The 19,269-nt window shown below is 44.1% G+C and overlaps 5 protein-coding genes and 1 long non-coding RNA gene across 10 annotated transcripts in view; 1 reads left to right on the plus strand and 5 right to left on the minus strand.

Annotated features, from left to right (window-relative positions):
• The window catches only part of LOC128889417 (tubulin beta-1 chain), a 5,744-nt gene extending 4,582 nt beyond the window's left edge, over window positions 1-1,162 (minus strand). The window contains exon 1 of the mRNA XM_054147044.1: window positions 995-1,162. Coding sequence (XP_054003019.1) covers window positions 995-1,051 — 57 coding nt within the window. The 5' untranslated portion in view covers window positions 1,052-1,162. The remainder of the gene's footprint in view (window positions 1-994) is intronic.
• A 4,550-nt stretch (window positions 1,163-5,712) lies between these two features.
• Window positions 5,713-18,600, plus strand: LOC128889447 (uncharacterized). The gene is made up of 3 exons (XR_008460442.1): window positions 5,713-6,020; window positions 6,117-6,337; window positions 18,460-18,600. It is a non-coding gene; the product is annotated as an uncharacterized LOC128889447 (long non-coding RNA).
• LOC128889422 (valacyclovir hydrolase-like) lies at window positions 7,974-12,547 on the minus strand. Of its 2 annotated transcripts, XM_054147052.1 has the most exons (6): window positions 12,320-12,547; window positions 10,339-10,379; window positions 10,175-10,265; window positions 9,765-10,085; window positions 9,421-9,676; window positions 7,974-9,321 (listed from the first exon to the last, which is right to left on the minus strand). In XM_054147052.1, the coding sequence occupies exons 1-6, from the start codon at window positions 12,456-12,458 to the stop codon at window positions 9,219-9,221; spliced, it is 951 nt and encodes a 316-aa protein (XP_054003027.1). In that variant the 5' UTR covers window positions 12,459-12,547; the 3' UTR covers window positions 7,974-9,218. The 2 variants fall into 2 exon arrangements, with proteins under 2 accessions (XP_054003027.1, XP_054003028.1); XM_054147053.1 differs by lacking the exon at window positions 12,320-12,547 and having other exon boundaries at window positions 10,339-10,602.
• On the minus strand, window positions 10,989-15,232 carry LOC128889421 (valacyclovir hydrolase-like). 3 transcript variants are annotated; one of them, XM_054147049.1, is made up of 6 exons: window positions 14,976-15,176; window positions 12,267-12,346; window positions 12,104-12,194; window positions 11,686-12,006; window positions 11,359-11,614; window positions 10,989-11,286 (listed from the first exon to the last, which is right to left on the minus strand). In XM_054147049.1, exons 1-6 carry the CDS (start codon window positions 15,085-15,087, stop codon window positions 11,184-11,186), a joined length of 963 nt encoding a protein of 320 aa, XP_054003024.1. In that variant the 5' UTR covers window positions 15,088-15,176; the 3' UTR covers window positions 10,989-11,183. The 3 variants fall into 3 exon arrangements, with proteins under 3 accessions (XP_054003024.1, XP_054003025.1, XP_054003026.1); XM_054147050.1 differs by having other exon boundaries at window positions 14,994-15,175; XM_054147051.1 differs by lacking the exons at window positions 10,989-11,286; window positions 11,359-11,614; window positions 11,686-12,006; window positions 12,104-12,194; window positions 12,267-12,346 and adding exons at window positions 13,592-13,929; window positions 14,014-14,269; window positions 14,342-14,662; window positions 14,769-14,859 and having other exon boundaries at window positions 14,932-15,232.
• LOC128889423 (valacyclovir hydrolase-like) lies at window positions 15,591-17,283 on the minus strand. Its single transcript, XM_054147054.1, has 5 exons — window positions 17,056-17,283; window positions 16,748-16,838; window positions 16,325-16,645; window positions 15,990-16,242; window positions 15,591-15,855 (listed from the first exon to the last, which is right to left on the minus strand). Exons 1-5 carry the CDS (start codon window positions 17,176-17,178, stop codon window positions 15,753-15,755), a joined length of 891 nt encoding a protein of 296 aa, XP_054003029.1. The 5' UTR covers window positions 17,179-17,283; the 3' UTR covers window positions 15,591-15,752.
• Window positions 17,839-19,203, minus strand: LOC128889424 (valacyclovir hydrolase-like). 2 transcript variants are annotated; one of them, XM_054147055.1, is made up of 5 exons: window positions 19,067-19,203; window positions 18,901-18,994; window positions 18,385-18,705; window positions 18,037-18,292; window positions 17,839-17,951 (listed from the first exon to the last, which is right to left on the minus strand). In XM_054147055.1, exons 1-5 carry the CDS (start codon window positions 19,181-19,183, stop codon window positions 17,861-17,863), a joined length of 879 nt encoding a protein of 292 aa, XP_054003030.1. In that variant the 5' UTR covers window positions 19,184-19,203; the 3' UTR covers window positions 17,839-17,860. The 2 variants fall into 2 exon arrangements, with proteins under 2 accessions (XP_054003030.1, XP_054003031.1); XM_054147056.1 differs by having other exon boundaries at window positions 18,901-18,991; window positions 19,067-19,201.
• Window positions 19,204-19,269: the final 66 nt, after the last annotated feature.

The raw sequence follows: 19,269 nt of genomic DNA on the forward strand, positions 1-19,269 counted from the left end.
GAGAGAGAGAGAGAGAGAGAGAGAGAGAGAGAGAGAGAGAGAGAGAGAGAGCGAGAAGAGAGGATCGATTGCGCGCGCAACCGTTCGATTCCGTTGCCGCATCAACCGGTGTATCTCAACGGCAAGGAAATAGAGCCACACCCAAGCACGAGTATCGTTGAATCGAGGCATTTTTCTAATTTTTGACACGAATAATGCGTCCTAGAGCGTCATTTTCACACAAAAAAATGGACGCAAACGCCCAAGTACGCCTGGAGACATAAAAATATGGCCAACGCTTGACGACAACGCCACGTTCCAGAACGTGGATCGACGAGAAAAAAAAAAACCGTTAGTATACTCGCCGGCCGGCGAGGTTCTGTCGCCATGACAGATCTTCGACCGAGGCGGTGTTGCCATTTTTTCGCATACCAACAGCACCGCATACACTCCTCGATTCGAAACCTTCCCTCGTTTGAACGATAAATCGATTTAGTCTCTCACAACCGTTAACCTTTTCAGTAGCTACGTCATACATATACCTTCGCCTGCTGTAATATCGGTTTTGAATTTCATATCGAGACAACGTAATCGTTTATTAATGCCTGGCCGTGATATTCCTATACGTCGCGTTATCTATTCATTTTTTGCTCGTTACACAATTCAAACAATTTTCTCGGTTACGCGACGTTTCTCTAACGATGCAAAAACTCACACGAACGATTCAAACACAGCATTCTCGTAGAACGCGGTAAGATGGCGTACCCGCGACCTAACAGAACTAAAAATCTTCGGTGTCCTCGTTCCCGTGTCAATCTCGAGTCCCGTTTATCGTTTTCCCATCAATCCATCCACGATCTTTTCAAAAACGCGACGAGCATCGGTCGTTTACGCGATTTCACGATCGTCGTATCGAGCCTTCGACGAATGGCTACGGGTCGAGGGAACAAAGAATCGTTCGTTACCGCACGCGGTCGGGAATTTCAGCGTTTCCAACATTTATTTCAACGCTTACCTTTGCGCCAATTTGGTTTCCGCACTGGCCGGCTTGAATGTGGACGATTTCCCTCATGTTGCTTGGTAGTCTGTTGGACCTCTTCGAAGAATACTTTGATGAAACCGAACGACAAGACGCACGCTAACTCGTCACGAGAGCCCAGAAACGAATATGCCCCGGCAGCCGCGTCCGTTACAGATTTTCAAGCTTCTACGAGACCGCGGTGGGGCGACGGGGGGCGGCACAACCGAAGCTTCTGATTGGTCGGCGCCCGGGTACCGCCGCCTTTTCACCAGCCAGCGTTGACAGCGTTGCCAACTGCTCTAACGATTCTGCGGATGGATGTGACATTGTCGAAAATTTCGATTTGCCAAAATTGCACACCGGCATTGTTCAGTCCACGGGCATGCCCTCTCTCTTTCCAATACCACGACGAGAGAGTCTCCCCCTCGATGGAAAACATCGATTCGAGCATTACGAATTCGGTAATTGTCCAATTGTTTCCCAATTTGAGAACACTCATGCATGATAATTCATAATCGCTTAAACGGTCTCTCAACCTGACGTCTCGCTTGTCTGAGCCCCCTTCAAGAATTTAAGTGACGTATACCAAACATTGAAAATGTTAACGAACAAGCTGAGATGGGCAAAGTTCCCGAAAGATAGAAAAACAACTTTTCGTCCGTTACTCGTTAAGGGGAAATTAGATCATCTAAAATTAGTTTATCTCTGGCACTGTTTCATTCAATGAACATCTCGAATAGATTATAGTATTTTCATCCTATACCTATGGTATCACAGTCTTGATCGTTATTATTAAACACGTATCGTTTAAGATTAGACAATGATAAACAGCAGGTTTCCAGGTAATAAAAACTAATACCATCGTTTTGCTGTTGATACTTTGACAACGCCGACAAGTATAAAATGTTATCGATTATTGGGCGTGGTTAGACTTGAGGTAACATCTTTGTCGCGGGGGCATCGAACACGAAACATACTGAACTTAAAATTACTGAACTACAAATCGAGCTATCCTGCATAGTAATTGTAGACACATTTTTGTAGGGTTTACGAAAGTTTCGTTTGTCATGCTTGAGGAGGTAGCGCTAATTCACGACCGAGGGCAGATTTATTAAATCAGCGTTGTATAATATGCATTTGTACGTGCATGTATGGGTAGTTTCCCGAGTAATTTGACCGCAGATAAAGGAAGAGAAGTCGTCAATTTGGAGAGAATCGGACAGAATTACCTCGTTGACCTTTCGTTATTAAATTCATATGTTAGATTAGACGCGATGCTTATTTTATCAGTTTATTCTTATCTTAAACGTGTTCGTTATCGCGTCGACTCATGATAAATATATAACTGATACAGATCACTGCTTTCCTATCGCATTTGTCCAAATTTCATGGGGGTAACATGTTACCCCGATGCTTCAAGGGTTTAAGACTGCAAAGGGTATCATTGGACCAAATATCCTTGTTTCAATTTTGGCAAACAGTTATTTCATTGCGGTCTTTTCCACCCTTACCTAAGACTCACCCCACCTGCTACAACCTGGCTGCGAGAAAAATCGATAGGTGACTCACTGTCGTACACGCCCACCCAAATATTGCGGATCTTTACGAGAAACGTCTTTACCTCGAGGCAACAGCATCGCTTTCCTGGTCTCGGTTCTATTTCAAGATAATATGACAAAACAACACTCGATTCTTTTGTACTTCCTTAAAATACGAAGTTTCAAGAGTACTCTTGTCAAGAAACGAGGAAATCTCGTCGTAAGCAAAATTCCAAATACACACGTTTTTGTCGATTCGACGTTACTCAAACTGCTGAACACGATATCTGAAAAGTAAACTTTAACATAATAATCTGTTCTTGTTTTTCATTTTGCAGAGACTGTTTGAGGCACGATACTTTGGCATATCCACCCCTCCAGAGAGGTTCACACGTCGAGAGGCGGGAGGGACCTAATCTTATATGTTTAAGGGAGGAGAGAGGGAGTAATAAGTAATACTTTAATTAAAATATGATATGTCGTATTTCAAACGAACGCCAAAAACATTTTACAAAGCAACTATGTTTTTCTCGACAGACAGGGTGATTTCCAAAGGGGTGTGTTGCATCCTAGGCATAATTGATCCACACCCAAGTCCCAGACTCCGAGAGGCATTAAGCTGCACAGCAGTGGTCGTGCGTGTGGTGGCACACATGATCGAGTATGGTGGAAGAACGAGAGGAGACAGGAGAGCAGGTAGGGTGGGTTACGCGGTGCAACGTGTAAGCCCAGTCTTCTCACCGTTACCATGTATGGATCACTCGGTCTTCGTTCCAAATGAAAAAAAATCACTCGCTATCGCGTAGACGCCCGCGCGCGCAAGCATAGCCGTTCACATGTGTGCCGCGGGCACGCGTCCATTCACATACCAACACTAGGTTGGACGCAAACACTGTCGCGGATTGATAGACACGCGTCGCAGTACGTGCACGTAACTACACGTAACGGCGCTGCCAACAACGAGGGATCATAATTATTATCGACGTAAATTCCAACTGAGAGGAACAGAGTGTCTACCTCCGGTCACTCGCATAATGCGCCAGCGAATGCAGTTCTTTCGCGTAACGCGTTCATTGCGCTCGCCAACGACCGGAAGGCGTCGTTCCTTTACTCGTCGTTACTTTACTCGTCGTTCCTTTAGAACTCGTCTGCTCCTTATACGAGTTCATTTCGAATCGTTTCTGGCTGTACAATTCAACCCAGTATACCCAGTATACCCAGTATTTGAGCTCAGTATCGCTGAAAGTATTAGGCTCCTCGCGTGATGCTCGAAAATCGAGGGCTGTGGTGGCAACATGTGAGGCACGAGTAGAAAGCTCTTTCTCGCAACTTTGTTTGTTTAAGATTTGATTGTTTGTATGGTTGTTTTGCATGTCCTGACGGAAATTATAGACTACTTAATTGGCGGAAGTATCTATTAGGTACCGAAGTAGGCTACAAGGCCAGTGCAAGAGTGGACGAGTCACTGGAGCCGAAGAAACAAACGATGGCGGGACGACTCTCGATAGCGAATCCAAACAACGAATATTATCAATATCCGAGGCACTACCGTAGCATACTAACGGTGTACCAACTTGTATACTAACTCCTAAGACGACTACTAAAGTCCCACCTTGGCTTATCACTATTTATCGACACATTGATTTCGCCTTGCAAGGAACCAACGACGTACCCTTTTTTTCCTGCTATAATTTCTCCAATTATCGTTGACAGGACCGTTTGGTCGATAATCCTAGACTGTGGGGTTGCACAAGTCCACGTAGTGGTCTCGTTGGATGAGAGTAAGACCGCATTCATCGTTTCTATTAATAGCGACCGAATAGTGTACATGTTTTCCATGCATTCGATCTTTCTACATTGCACAATCTTCACGTATGAAAGTCCTGAAAGGTTGCGAGAGGTCAGGGTAGTTATTCATCTTGACACCCTTCTGGGGGCGACGCGGGGGCTTCCATTGGCGCGATTCTATTCAGATTACGGCTCTATTCTCATTGTCCTTCGCTGTCGCGCCATTTAAACGAGTCCGTGAGCACAGAGGCTCGGTGACATCACGTCCAATTTAGTCGTAGCGCACGCTCCCGCTCGACGGTAAAAAGGTTCCACGTCGTTACTGCTTAGAATGGATCGCGGTACAGCGACAATTGACTGTCGATCCACGGGTCTTATCTAATGGCGCTTTATCGCCGTGGTCGAGCAAAAACGTACCGTTTTTTCTTCGACTCGGAAAGTTTGTAGGTAATTGACTGTAATCAGCAGCGATGGAAGAAGCATAATTAAGCTTGTATGTAGTCGAGCTATGTGCACGATAAGGGTGAGTCATCAGCGCCTATCGAATTTCGCTCGAATGGTCTGGTTTCGCGAAAGTGTAACGGATAAACAATTTTATTCTACGTACATGATTGCGAGGGTTTAATTTTTACTCGGTTAATTTCATCGATAAACGGACAGTTGACGTCAAGTAGCATAATGTATTCCAGTGGGTGTCTAATTAGAGCCTCGCACGCTCATTTAAGGGTTAATTCCTCCTTGTTTCTGCGTATGAAATTCATGAGCCTTCCGGTTAACGCGACCAACGGTGTCTCCCTTCTGGCTGTTGGCTGTTAGCAACAACAAACGCCACAGTTTTGTACGCATGTCGAACGGGGGTGGCTGAGTCACGCTGGATATCGACCTTCGAAGGTGTCTCAATTTTTTATGTAGCACTAAGAACGCCGCGCGAGGTCGACGTAACCTTTGTATCTTACAACTTTAGAATCGAATTTCCACGCCCATCCTTCGACGGTAGGCAAGTCTTAAGTCTTAGATCGTTTAATGACAGGTAATGGCAGGTATTAGACAAACGTTCAAAGTTCAGACGTCTGTAACAGTAAAGGGAGCAAATGCTCGCTTGCAATCCTCTCTCCCCTTTCGTGGGTGAGCCATTGTTAGGAGACAATCGATCGTCGAAACTCGGAGGGTGCATCGGTCGAAACCTCTTCCTGTTGAGTCATTATCCATATCGATCCATCGATCTCGGTGGCAAACGGAAGAGTTGGGAGAAAATTGCGCATCCTGCGAACGTTTCGGAGCCACCTTCGAGCACGAGGGTAGCGACTCGGAACGACGAGGAGGCCAGGCCACTTGCCCCGCCTCAACTTTTATTGATCCCGTGGATGTCGTGCACGACAGATACGTGTCTAAGTATTTCCGCGAGCGTATATCCGTATCGACGTGTCTCGATTACCACAACCACTAAATAGCCTCGAAAGTGTCGCTCGCGCTTGGTCTGGTTTGCATACGTGCCGCGATAAAGAGGCCCCGCTGCGGTTTCCCGATAGAACGATTTGTGGTCGCGCGAAACACGAGAATTATGAATGAGAATAAAACAGTATGGGTAAAGGAGCTTGGAGGGTGTCGAGTAATAGGGGCCTTCGTTTGTCAGTCCAACGCCGGCAAACTAACTGCCAGTCGAACCACTTAGCAAAATTTCACAACGATAGGTTGTATCAAGGTCCCAAAATGTAACGAATGGAGAGCACACCACTCGCGAGCTGCGTGTTTGTTCAGCTTAATTGTCCGTTCCGTCGTATACATTTCAGGAGATTAATCGCGCCATTCTTCGTTCGGCGACAAGGGGTGGTGGAGCGGTATCGAGGCCAAGATTTTGACGCACGACCACATTCTCGAACGATCTCGAGCGATACGTGCCTGAAAACGAGCAACAACAGAGCCGCAAGCTGCCGTAAATGGCATCGTTTTCTACTTCGGAGGACAACCTGAGAGGAGGCGAAGCATCGAAGAGAACCGAAAGTCGATAACGGTAGGCTCGAAATCTGATTGTGAGTCACGCAGTCGTTCTTCTCGCTCTCGTTCGCCTCCTCTTTTCTCTCTACACCTATTCAATTGCCCCCTGCCCCCTCTTCTTACCGCGATTGTTCAATGAAACATTTGATCAATTCCTTTTACCGATTCCGTTTTGTTAAACAACGAGCGTTACCAAGATATGGGCCATTTTAAGACAGTCTGGTTATTAAGTAACGCCCCGATGGTGATGTCATCGCGACACGGCGTTGCGTCTCCATAACGGGAAAAGCATTTACATATTCGGGGCTACGGTGCATGTTTGTACCAAACAAATACCAACGGTGTTGTTACGCGACTGGAGAAACACTTTGTTCGAGTGTTTTTGTTGCGTTGGTACTGTTAGCGAGCGAGAAGAATGAATCTGACGACTCGCGTCAATTTTGCTTCCTATAAAATCGTGAAACGGAGGTCCATTTCTGTCTCCATGACCAAGTAACTTCCCCATCGTGCTCTATCGCTAAGTATACGCGATATAAAATGTCGAGACGACGATTTTTCGAAAAATTCTCCTCGTCGAATCTGAATTCCATGCCAGAGGCATTCTCCCCAGCTCTCTCGTGCACTCGACGATAAAAACTTTATTGAAAACCTGTTTCGGAGAAAACGACCGGTTTTAAAGGCCGTGCGAATCGCGCTGCGTTTAAAAGCCACCAGTCTTTATCTGGCCAGAGTATCGCGAACAGCGTCGAATATGATCAAGGGTAATTAATGTTCAACCCCTCGAAGCACGAGTGGTGAATTAAAATGATCAAACTTAACCCAAATTCTTGTCCGATACGAATCTTTTCCACCGCGTTCTTTTATATTTTATTTTCGCCGCATAGTTGATATCCCTTTTCATCAAAATCAGGCAAATTTGTATCGCTTAAACTCGTGTCTCAAACTTATTGTCGCCTTTGCTCCGTCCAAATCGTCCATCCAAAGAACGAAAAGAATAAGGACAGACTCGCTTGATCGTACCCGCGAGGCAGCGCGTCCATATTTGGCCACTCCCGTTCCATTATACTTGTCATCTTCTTTATTCGTTTCTTTTGGTCGTTTCTATCGTCGAAGATGAGACCATCTTCTCTCTTTCATTCGATCTCTTCTAATTGCTATTAGACGACCGTGTTACAATTTAGGAAATTAATCAGGCAAGTGGATGTATAAGGCTAATTTCTCGGACATGTTTAATTTGCGTAATGGACCGTCGTTACTCGACGAGCGTGGCGTTTCGCGCGGGTTACTCGAGGTCGCGAGGACAGTTGTCTGTTTAGGTTCGTCTTCCATTTTCATTACGTAATTTTAGCCCGATCGCAATTTTCATCGAGCGACCACGAGCAAAAGTGTTCCGCGAACGCTCGACGGGAATCCTTTTGCTCGATCGCTCGCTGTTTTTTTATCTCGACCGCTAAAGGCGCGCGCATAATAAGTGGCACAAGACCACTTTCTATCCGCACGCAGCTGATTTCTCGATGCGAATCCAGAAACTCTGTGCCCATCTCCTTACACCGTTGCGTTCCGTAGAGAACTTCCGTTTTTACGCGAAAAATATCTAAAACTGGGGAGACCTTGGAGCATAGAAACGATCGCTGATATTTTGGTTTATCATCGATAGCACTTTTTATTAGAGCAGAGTAGAAATATCGACTCTGTAACTAAACGATCAAAGTAGTTGCGAAAAATGTGAGCTTCAACAGGGGATATTATTTATTAGAGTGCATTGAAAGCGTCACTTAGATTCGTAAGAAATGAGAAAACAATCGTTATACAAGTGGGTACGTGTCGCTAGTTTCTGGCAAATGGATCTTTTGGGGCGTAACCGAGCCCAGGGTGAGGATCGATTTTCGTCTGAAGCGCATTGCGGATATTTCGGATGGGCGGTCCCTGACTTCCCCGTGGATTGAATTGTTTTATATTCTGGCCACGGTTTCTTTATCTCGATTCCAAGCGGAGAACGATTCCATCGGTGATGAATCGACCCCCCTTTGCGTTGATAATCACGCGGTGATCGGTTGATCGGTTTATCTAATAAGCTGGTCAAAATTCAACCGAGCCATTTGTTATTTTCTCTGTGGACTCATTGATCGATAATTAAGTAATTGGAGAAAAACAACTTGTAACGCCTTGATTCTCAGACTACCGTTCCGAATCATTCTGTATTCCTTTAATGTCGACACTAAACCCACCACAGCTGATCAAATAATCATTTTCTAACTTTTGTGTACAGTTTCTTGTACACAACATATAAATTATGTACAATATAATTATTTCGTGAATGATTGAATGTAGTACCGAGTGAAGTATTTTTGCATGGGAAGAAGTATCTTTAAGTGGGTTAAGTGTTAACTGTAACCTATAACAGACCAAATCAAATCCATCACGATTATTCAGAGTAGCCAACGTCCGCGTATCCTCCAAGGAGAGTTATTTTCGTTCGGTCATTAATTTTCGCTGCAGGAGTCGAAAACGTTTTTGGAAAGTCCTGTCGGACCAAATACACATAAACCTACGGAAAGATCGTCGCCCACGCGGTTCCGCGACTCCTTTCCCTGGCTCGATTTCCGTGCCGGTTATCCCACGTGTGTCCTCTATGCTGTGTCATGCATTCGGCGTGCTTCACCGAGGAACAACCATTACAATCACTCGTTGCTCGCCAAGTTAATCTAACAATACCGCTACAGAAATCCAACGCCGCGCGCTTCTCTGCTATACAAATATCACTTTAATACAACGTATGTACATTGGAAGGTAACGGTCGACTGCGAAAAGACCGGTCTCGGATGCAAACTCTTCGTTTGCGATTAGTAGATTCTCTCACAAAAATTGCATGGAACGTAAAAAACGCAACCATGGTATTACGATACGATCCCTTTGGTTAAAAAGTCGGTAACTATAGAGTTGAATTCTTCTGGATACTCCAGTTGCACAGGGTGAGTCGCATTTTGTACTATCTTCAATCTGAAACGACAAAGTTTCGAGTTACTCGAGAACACGTCGCTTTGAATCCGATTAAAAGCTTGTTCAAGTAATCGTTCTATTGCTTCATCGTATACGAACTTTGCTCCGCGAATGTGGTCCTTCAAATAAACTCGATGAAACGCTGGGACCCCTGTGTCGTTGCTTCCTTGCATGATCAAAGTGGGTGCTCTGATTTTCGGCAGTAACTCTTTGCATATGTCGCCGTTTCTCTGTGTGTAAATGTTATCGAGCCCATCGATCCAGGCTGCCCACATGTTTCGGAAATAGTCCTCTCCGTAGTAGTCTGACAGCTGTTGTCGTAAATCGTCCGGCAGGGTGTCGATGTTTCTGATTTCTAAGAACAACGAACAGTGGGAATTAGACAGGGAAATTAGGGAAATTAATGATCTGGGAAATTAATTCGACCCTTTAACGAGACGTACGTCTGTACTCTTCTATTTCTTGTTGAGATAAAAAGGCTTGTGCCGCGACTGCCACGAGTTTTCTGACGTTTTGGGGGTAGTTGGCGCTGAGTATCAGAGCTGAGACACCCCCGTCGCTCCATCCCACTGGCGAAAATGTCTCAAAGCCTAAAGTTTTCATCAAATTACGGGCCCAAGTGGCGTCGCGCGAATAAAAGTCCAGAGGAAACGTTCTGTTCGGGGGCCTGGACTTTCCGTAACCCGGTGGATCCCAAGCAATCACGGTGAACTTTTCTCTGTCGAGTCCCTCTATTTGTGGCCTGAAGTTGTCCCAACTCCAACCTGCGGAGCAAGATTCGTCACTTTGATATGTTAGATAAAAGTGAGCAATCACTGCAATCGTTAAGATGCGAAAGTCATAGTTTGCTCACCCATGGCACCGGGTAGAAGCAAGATCGGATGATCGCCAGTCCCAGTGCGCACATAATTGATATCCAATCCATCGACGTTGACCTTTTGTTCCTGTCGAACAGTTGATGAGTTTCTGCTACGCGTTACCGCGGTCGTCTTAACAAGACAAGGTATCGTATGTTACCTGCACACCCTGATTATCGTCGCGACGATGTCCATGTCCACGTCCATAACCATGTCCATGTCCACGTGCTTCTGAGTATAGTTTTGACCCGTTCAGCAGGATCATGAAAAGAGTAAGGCACAGAACAGTCGACATCTTGGAAGAAAAACTTCGACGTCCAATTGCAATGATTCAACGACTTTCTTATCAAAAAAACGTTGTTGTCTAATTGACGGTCTCTCGCACGATGTTATCGTACAACGTTGCGCGAGCGAATACTTCTGCGAGATAGCCAGCTCTTCCTTTTATAGTGGCCCAGTTCACGGTTTTCCCAGCTGTACAACAACTATTCGTATCTTAACATTTTTAATGGCTTCTCAACAGATACAGAGTATGAGTAATACGGTATACCAGAAATTTTTCCTTGTTTCGTTGGCCGTTTTCCTCGTTCCAACGAGTGGAACTATTTGTTGATAGCGGTGGTTAGTGAATTATAATCGTTTCTTCGCGGACGATCACGTTTTCGAAGCGAGTCACCGATCTTTCGAAGCGAGTCACCGATCAGACAGTTCGACACCCCGCGAAACGTGTGTTGAGATTGTTGGGAAATTAAAGCACGATTTCTGGATCAAATATGTACGATATTAGCGAAGGAAAAAGATAAGTAAACATTTGTGATTCGTGAAAGGTATTTAATTCGTACGATATTAGTCCTAAAATCGGCATACAAAAGCATCGGTGCGCAACAGTCGGGTGGGAAAAGTTCGACCTTGTCTTCAGGTGCAAATTCCTCTCGCAAAACTAGCAGAGTCTCTCGTAAAACGCTACAGATAATTGCGTGGAACATACAAAACAAAACCAGGGTATTATGTTACGATTCCTTCGGTTAAAAACTTTGTAACTACAGAGTTGAACTCTTGCGGATATTCCAGTTGCACGGGGTGAGTTGCATTCGGTATTATCTTCATCCTGAAACGAAATTTCGCAATTAATTACATGTATTGTTATGTTGACACGTATATAACACAAGTATATACGAACTTTGCTCCTTGGATGTGGTCTCTCAAATAAACTGGATGAAACGCAGGCACTCCTGTGTCGTTTTGTCCTTGAATGATCAAAGTGGGGGCTTTGATCTTCGGCAGAGCCTCCAAGCACAAGTCGCCGTTTTTATTTCTGTAAATATTGTCGAAAAAATCGATCCAATCGGCCCACATGCTTCGGAAATAGGGCTCCCCGTAATAGTCCGTCAGTTGTGTTCGCAGCAAGTCAGGCAGAACGTCGATATTTCTGATTTCTACAAGAAACAGTGGATCGGATTCGACTCGAATCGTTTTTTGACAAAGTTCTTAATGTTTTACAACGTACTTCTGTACTCCACTATTTCCTCTGGCGATAAATAGGAGTTCGCCGACACGGATATAAGCTTCCTGACGTTTTGGGGATAGTTGGCAGTGAGGATCATCGCGGAAATGCCACCATCGCTCCATCCTACGGGCGAGAATTTCTCGAAGCCCAAAGTTCTCATTAAATTACGGGCCCAAGTGGCATCGCGCGAATAAAAGTCCAGAGGGAACGTCCTGTTTGGGGGCCTGGACTTTCCATAACCGGGTGGATCCCAAGCAATTATGGTGAACTTCTCTCCGTCGAGGCCCTCTATTTGTGGCCTGAAGTTGTACCAACTCCAACCTGTGTAGCAACATTCGATACTTGAAATTGTCAAATGAAAGTGACTGCAATCGTTAAGATACAGAACTTATAATTTATATTATTACGGTTCGCTCACCCATGCCACCGGGTAGAAGCAAGATCGGATGTTCACCGTTCCCAGTGCGCACATAATTGATGTCCACTCCGTCGACGTTGACTTTACGTTCCTGTTGAACAGTTCATGAGTTTCTGGAACGCGTTATCGCGGTCGTCTTACAAGACAAGGTATCGTGTGTTACCTGCACGCCTTGAACGTGGTCGCGACGACATCCAGGTCCATGTTCATGTCCATGTCCATGTCCATGTCCATGTCCATGATCATGTTCATGTGTTGCCTGTGAGTATAATTTTGACCCGTTCAGCAACACCATGAGAAGGCTGAGACGCAGCAGAGACGACGTCTCGAAAGAAAAGCTTCGATACGATACCATTTCAATGGCCTAGGGACCGAAAGCGTCTAATTGATACGCTCTCGCACGATCTTGTTTGTGCAACGTTGCTCGTGCGAATATGCCGACCAGATTACCAAGCTCTTCCTTTTATAGCGATCCAATTCTCGGATTTCCCAGCTGCACACACCTAGCGTATTTTGCCATATTTAACGAGCTCTTAACAGATATAGAGTATGAGTAACGTGGTATACCAGGAACTTTTCCTCTTTCTTTGGTCTTTTTCCTCGTTCTAACTCGTGTTACCAGTTGTAGATGTCGGTGGTCGTCTACGGTCATGTTTTGAAAGAAAGCCAACTACCGGAGAGGAGAGTTCGTCACCTCGAGAAACGTGTGTCGGGATCGTTGGGAAACTGTAGGACTCTTTTTGCTGACCCCCGACCTCGCAATTACGAATTGACGTGTCAGTTATTAGATAGAGAAATCTTTGAGTCGAGCAAACGTGTATGTTTACTATACTATGTACGATCCAGGAATGCGATCCTTGAAATGCACGGCATGCTCTTGACCCATCGATGGATCTTTCTTTCCATAGATAATCGGTGTTAGGGCAATTATCATTCTGAAGAAATTCCTCTTCGCAAATTGCTGTACTTCTTGTCGTATACAACTGTTGAAAAATGTAGCTATGCCAGGGTAGTCTAGAAGAGAAATAACTTCCGTGATCCTTGATCGTCTTCTTTTTATATCGATCTAGAAAATTTATATCGATCTTTCTTTGCTTCTGCACGGTTGTGCTTTTAATTAAGATTAGCTTCATTAATTACACTTGTTTACACCGATCAAATATTATTACCTCCAGTGAGTCAGTGAATATTTTTCAAAACGAAAACATACGTTGAAAGAATGAAAGATCGGATAACGTTCTATGTGTACAGCTGTCGGCGAGTGTTATTTCTGGCCCGCGTTCAGGGTATTTTGTTGTTAGAACAGTGCTAATTGGATCTGGCTTGTGGACCATCTTATTAATAACATTTTTCATAGCTTTCATAAAACTGCAACGAACGTTGTAAAAAATATTTCGAGGACGTCCTGTCTTGCGACCTGGATTTCGCAAACTCAAGCAGAGTAAAGATAAGTATACGCTTCTGGTGCAAACGAATGACGCAAAGGTACTTAATTCGCGTAAAGTCTTTATTCATCTCCAAGACAAACATACAAAATTTAGTAACAGGAATGATTGGAATAAACTATCTAAAGAATGTCGCTAATACAACATACAGAAGAATACAACGTCCGTAATAGTCGCGTGGAAAAGTTTGCCCCTGGACGAGTGAGACCCGCCTTGACCCCAGTTGCGAACTCCTCGCGTAGATAGATTCTCGTATAAATAGATAAAGATTCATGGTATTATGTCACGATTCCTTCCGTTAAAAAGTTGGTAACTATAGCATTAAATTCTTGCGGATATTCCAGTTGAACAGGGTGAGTTGCGTTCTCCATTATCTTCAACCTGAAATGAATTCGAGTTACTCGAGTTTTATAATTTACAATTAATAACAGTGTTGGTAGCGACATAAACTTGGTATACGCGAACCTTGCTCCTCGAATGTTGTCTTTCAAATAAATTGGGTGATACAATGGGACACCAGTGTCGTTCCTACCATGAACGATCAAAGTGGGTGCTGTGATTTTCGGTAGTGCCTCCTTGCACAAGCTACCATTTCGCTGTATATAAATATTCTCAAGTCCGTCGACGTAATTAGCCCACATGGTTCTAAAGTAATCTTCCCCGTAATACGCTACCAGTGGATCTCGTAAGGCTGCTGGTAAAGTGTCGATATTTCTGAACACTGCAAACCGAGGAACATCGTAGATCTAGAAGTGATTCTTCAAGAAGTGTTCGAAACTGTAGTGGAACGTACGTTTGAGTATGTTTATCTCCTGAGAAGTCATGTAGGCTTGAGCCGAGGTGGCTATTAGCTTCCTGACGTTTTGGGGGTAGTCACCAGCGAGTGTTAGGGCAGTAACACCACCTTCGCTCCATCCTACCAACGAGAACCTCTCGAAGCCCAAGGTTTTCATTAAATTACGGGCCCAAGAGGCGTCGCGGGCATACAAGTTTACTGGATACGTCCTGCTAGGTGGTCTGGACTTCCCATAGCCTGGTGGATCCCAAGCGATTATGGTGAACTTATTTTTGTCGAGACCCTCTATTTGTGGCCCGAAGTTGTACCAACTCCAACCTGCGGAGCAAGATTCGTCACTTTGAATCGTTAGATAAAAGTGAGCCGTCGGTGCAATTGTTTCAATGTTGTGTGGTAATAATTTATGCTGCGATAGTTTGCTCACCCATGGCACCGGGTAGAAGCAAGACTGGATGATCGCCAGTCCCAGTGCGCACATAATTGATATCCACTCCATCGACGTTGACTTTTTGTTCCTGTCGAACAGTTGATGAGTTTCTGCTAAATGTTACCGCGGTCGTTTTACGAGACAAGGTATCATATGTTACCTGTACACCTTGATCTTTATCGCGACACTGTCCATGTTCATGTCCATGTCCATGATCATGTCCATGTCCATGATCATGTCCGTGTGTCGCCTCCGAGTATAATTTTGACCCGTCCAGCAACATCATGAAAAGAGTAAGACAGAGAACAGCTGACATGTTGGAAGAACGACTTCGACGTGAGAAAATTACAATAGCTCAGCGTCTTTCTTATCGATGTCGTTTGCGCGACGTTGTTTGCGCGAATACGTCGACCAGATAACCAGCTCATACGTTTATATAGCGACCCAATTGACGGGTTTCCCAGTTGCACACACAAACCATCCTATCTAACCGTATTTATGACCCCCTCAACATATACGGACCGTGAGTAACTGATTTACGAAGAACTTTTCCTCGTTTCTTTGGTCTTTTTCCTGGTTTCAACGCGTGTTACAATTTGAGGATAAGCGTGGTCGATGAATTTTAATGGGACACTTTATCTGTGGCCTCGTCATCAAAGATAATCAACGGTCGTACAATTCGAAACCTTGAGAAATGTTTGTTGACATTGTTGCAATTCTGCGAGACGCTTTCTCGATAACCTTCCATGCTTTGCCATTAGGAATACGCGAGTTTATTGGTGCATATGGTGGGATACGAAATCAGTGAAGTTTACATAATATTGCAGGAATGTCACTTTAATATAGCATATAGAAAGATTGATACATAATGTTTAGTCCTGGTGAGAAAGTTTGCCCTTGTACGAATGAAACCCTTCTTAACTTCAGCTGCAAACTTCTCGCGTGCACGACTAGTAGATTTACAAAAAATGTACAGATGCATTATGTAACGATTCCTTCGGTCAAAAAATTGGTAACTATAGAGTTGAATTCTTGTGGATGTTCCAGTTGAACAGGATGTGTTGCATTCTCCATTATCTTCAACCTGAAACGACGAAGTCTCTCGTTAGGTGTCTTATAACTTGCAATTAACGACAGCTGTTATACTGACAACTTTATCTGAACAAAAGACATAAGTTTGAAGTAGTATATAAAGTATAGTGCTCGGTATATACGAACCTTGCACCTCGAATGTTATCTCTCAAATAAGTTGCATGAAACAGCGGGACACCAGGGTCATTCCTGCCATGAATGATCAAAGTGGGCGCTCTGATTTTCGGTAGTTCCTCCTTGCACAAGCTGCCATTTTTTTTTATGTAAACATTCTCTAGTCCATCGATCAAATTAGCCCTCATGGTTCTGTAATAATCCTCCCCATAGAAAGCCACCACCGTATTCCGCACGGCCTCTGGTATAGACTCGTTTCTAAATTCTGCAATCGATGTTATTATTCTGTGAACAGTTATCTAGATCTGACACCCTCGATGAGTACTATGGTTCATAGTAGAACGTACGTCTGAGCTGCTCCATTTCTTTAGGAGTCAAGTAGGCTTGGCTCGAGACGGACACTAGCTTCCTGACGTTATCAGGGTAGTTCCCAGCGAGTGTCATCGCGACAGCGCCACCCTCGCTCCATCCCACCAACGAAAACGTCTCAAAGCCCAAAGTTCTCATTAAATTACGCGCCCAGGAAGCGTCGCGTGCCAATACGTTTAGTGGATACGTCCTGGTAGGGGGTATGGATCTCCCATATCCAGGTGGATCCCATGCAATTACGGTCAGCTTCTCTCTGTCGAGTCCTTCTATCTGTGGCCCGAAGTTAAACCAGCTCCAACCTTTGAAACACGATTCGACACTTTAAATTGTTTGATGAAGGTCAGTAGTTTGTGCGATCGTTAACATTAGTAATAATTTATATCGTCATAGTTTGCTCTCACCCATGGCACCAGGTAGGAGCAAAACTGGATGATCACCGGTCCCGGTACGAACATAATTGATATTCACTCCGTCGACGTTGACGTTGTCTTCCTGTTGAAAAGTTCGTTAGTTTCTGTTTCTGTGGTTGTTTTACGAGACAAGGCTGGCCAATAAATTCGTTCGATTTGCGGCGATGGAAAATATCATGGAACAAAATGGAGAATATGTTATAGGGTAGATATGCTTTCTTGTCTAAGAAAAATTGCTGATTAATTCAAGCGTTAAAATCCGAACGAACTTTTAGGCCAACCTAGTATACATATATTACCTGCACGCCATTATTATGGTCGCGGCAATGTCCATGTCCATGTTTATGTTCATGCGTCGCCTCTGATAATTTTGACCCGTTCAGCAGCATCATAAAAAGACTAAGGCACAGTAATGATGCCATTATGGTAGTTAAGCTACTTCCTTATCAGATAGTTATCGCCTAATCGATGCGCTCTCACTCGATGTCGTTTATGCAACGTCGCCCGCGTTAATGCATCCACGAGCTTGCTACATCTTACATATATAACAATACTCGGGGTTTCCCAGTTGCATACATTCAAACATCCTAAACTTGCAAATTGTAATACAAGTGTGTTTGACTCCTCAACGTATACAGATTATGTTGAGTAACCAGTATACGCAGAACTTTTCCTTGTGTTTCTGGTCTATTTGTAGATACGTAGATATCTGTGGTTAATGAATTTTAAAATCGATAGATTATTTAGAGGTCAAGGTGACTGATTTTTGAAACAGCGTCGACTAACCATGAATTTAAACTTGGGAATGATTTTGGAAAATCTCACACAACGAAAACAACCTACAGAAAGGCTTCGCCCACATATGTAGTTTCGTGACTCCTTTCTCTAGCTAGATTTCGCTGTCCAGTTATCCCACGTGTGTCCTCCGTGCTGTGTCCGGCACTCAAAAAGACTCAAAAAGACTTCTACTTGACTGTAGAATGAACTTACTCGAGTACTCGGAACAGCCTTGTCTGGCAGGTTAATCAAGAATACCGACTAAAGAAATACGACACGCTTCTTTTCTCTGAGTATCACTTTAATAGAACGTATAAAAGCATATGATTATTCCGTGAGAAATTCGGTGACGAGAGCGTTGAATTCTTCTGGGTATCGCAGGTGCAAGTTGTGGGCCCCATTTTCCATCAGCTTCAGTCTGAAACGTCGAGATTCGGCGTGAGTCGAGTTACGAAATGTATCGAATCGATACCAATACGTTTCGCGATTTATTATCTACGAACTTTGCTCCTGCGATGTGTTCCTTCAGGTAAACAGGATGCTCAGGGAGAACCATCGCGTCCTTGTTTCCCTGAACGATCAAAGTGGGACATTTGATTTTCGACAGACACTCTTTGCAAATGTCGCCATTTTGTTTTTCGTATATTTTCTCAAGGCCGTCGACCCAGCCGGTCCAGATCTTTCGAAAATACTCCTCTCCATAAACCTGTATCATCGGTGCTCGCATTTTCTCCGACCAAGTGTCGATGTCTCTGAATTCTGAGGGCACGGAAACAATGAAACATGAAGCAACTTGCTAAATTACTTATAACGAACGATCAGTAAGAGTTAATTCTGGCCTGCTGACGTACTTTTGTAAATTTCTATTTCTTTTGGACTTATGTACGAGTTCCCTGCAACGGCTACCATTTTTCTAATATTTTCAGGGAACATTGAGGAGAGTATCAACGAAGTAATGGCTCCATCGCTCCATCCTATTAACGAAAATTTCGAGTGGCCCAAAACTTTCATTAAATTATTAGCCCAAACAGCGTCACGTTGGAAGAAGTCTTCTGGAAATTTCCTATCGGGTGGTCTGGACTTGCCATAACCGGGTGGATCCCAAGCGACTATGGTGAACTTCTCTTTGTCGAGACCCTCTATTTGTGGTTTGAAGTCTGTCCATATCGAACCTGCAAAGTACCATATATTCTACGAATACTTTCGTTTTTTATATTTTACAAATACGAATATCTTTCTTTTTTAAACACTGTCATCTATGTTCCCACCGAGAAACTCCGTTAGAGAGCGGCGTAATCGCCGAGTTACCGACCAACAAGCATTCCGTAAAGATAAGTATGATGTCTAAAGTGTTCATTTTTCATCACCTGCAGCACCAGGTAGAAGCAAAACTGGATGTTCACCCGTTCCTACACTCAAACAATTGATATCCACCCCATCCACGTTTACTTTTCGTTCCTGCTGAACAATTTAAGAATTTTTACTGTGAATATCTACATCATCTGATAAGATAATCGATGCGTCGTATGTTACCTGTGCCATCGAAGAGGTACCAAACGACTTTACGCCATTTAACGAACCAATATAAGAACTGGTGCGTAAACAAACCGATGTTTTGTTAATCAAACTTCGATTTAATATCACTAACATTGTTGGCTCTTCTGCCGACACGTTGTCACTTTGTAATATGGCGTCAAACGTTGATGGTCGTTGCTTGCCACGGTACCGTCTGCGTA

The sequence above is a fragment of the Hylaeus anthracinus genome, unplaced genomic scaffold (assembly GCF_026225885.1).
Source record: "Hylaeus anthracinus isolate JK02 unplaced genomic scaffold, UHH_iyHylAnth1.0_haploid 11997, whole genome shotgun sequence".
NCBI lineage: Eukaryota > Metazoa > Arthropoda > Insecta > Hymenoptera > Colletidae > Hylaeus > Hylaeus anthracinus.

Coding starts and splice junctions, on each gene's coding strand:
- LOC128889422 (XM_054147052.1), bottom strand. CDS start 12,458: ATGGTATCGTATCGAAGCTTTTCTTTCGAGACGTCGTCTCTGCTGCGT. Junction 10,266..10,338: donor ACGATAATCAGGGTGTGCAG/GTAACATACGAT, acceptor ACTGTTCGACAG/GAACAAAAGGTCAACGTCGA. Junction 10,086..10,174: donor GCTTCTACCCGGTGCCATGG/GTGAGCAAACTA, acceptor CTTGCTCCGCAG/GTTGGAGTTGGGACAACTTC.
- LOC128889421 (XM_054147049.1), bottom strand. CDS start 15,087: ATGTCAGCTGTTCTCTGTCTTACTCTTTTCATGATGTTGCTGGACGGG. Junction 11,615..11,685: donor GGAAATAGTGGAGTACAGAA/GTACGTTGTAAA, acceptor TGTTTCTTGTAG/AAATCAGAAATATCGACGTT. Junction 11,287..11,358: donor GACCACATCCAAGGAGCAAA/GTTCGTATATAC, acceptor ATTTCGTTTCAG/GATGAAGATAATACCGAATG.
- LOC128889423 (XM_054147054.1), bottom strand. CDS start 17,178: ATGGCATCATTACTGTGCCTTAGTCTTTTTATGATGCTGCTGAACGGG. Junction 16,646..16,747: donor GCTCCTACCTGGTGCCATGG/GTGAGAGCAAAC, acceptor CGTGTTTCAAAG/GTTGGAGCTGGTTTAACTTC. Junction 15,856..15,989: donor GATAACATTCGAGGTGCAAG/GTTCGTATATAC, acceptor TCGTCGTTTCAG/GTTGAAGATAATGGAGAATG.
- LOC128889424 (XM_054147055.1), bottom strand. CDS start 19,183: ATGTTAGTGATATTAAATCGAAGTTTGATTAACAAAACATCGGTTTGT. Junction 18,995..19,066: donor GTACCTCTTCGATGGCACAG/GTAACATACGAC, acceptor TAAATTGTTCAG/CAGGAACGAAAAGTAAACGT. Junction 17,952..18,036: donor GAACACATCGCAGGAGCAAA/GTTCGTAGATAA, acceptor TCGACGTTTCAG/ACTGAAGCTGATGGAAAATG.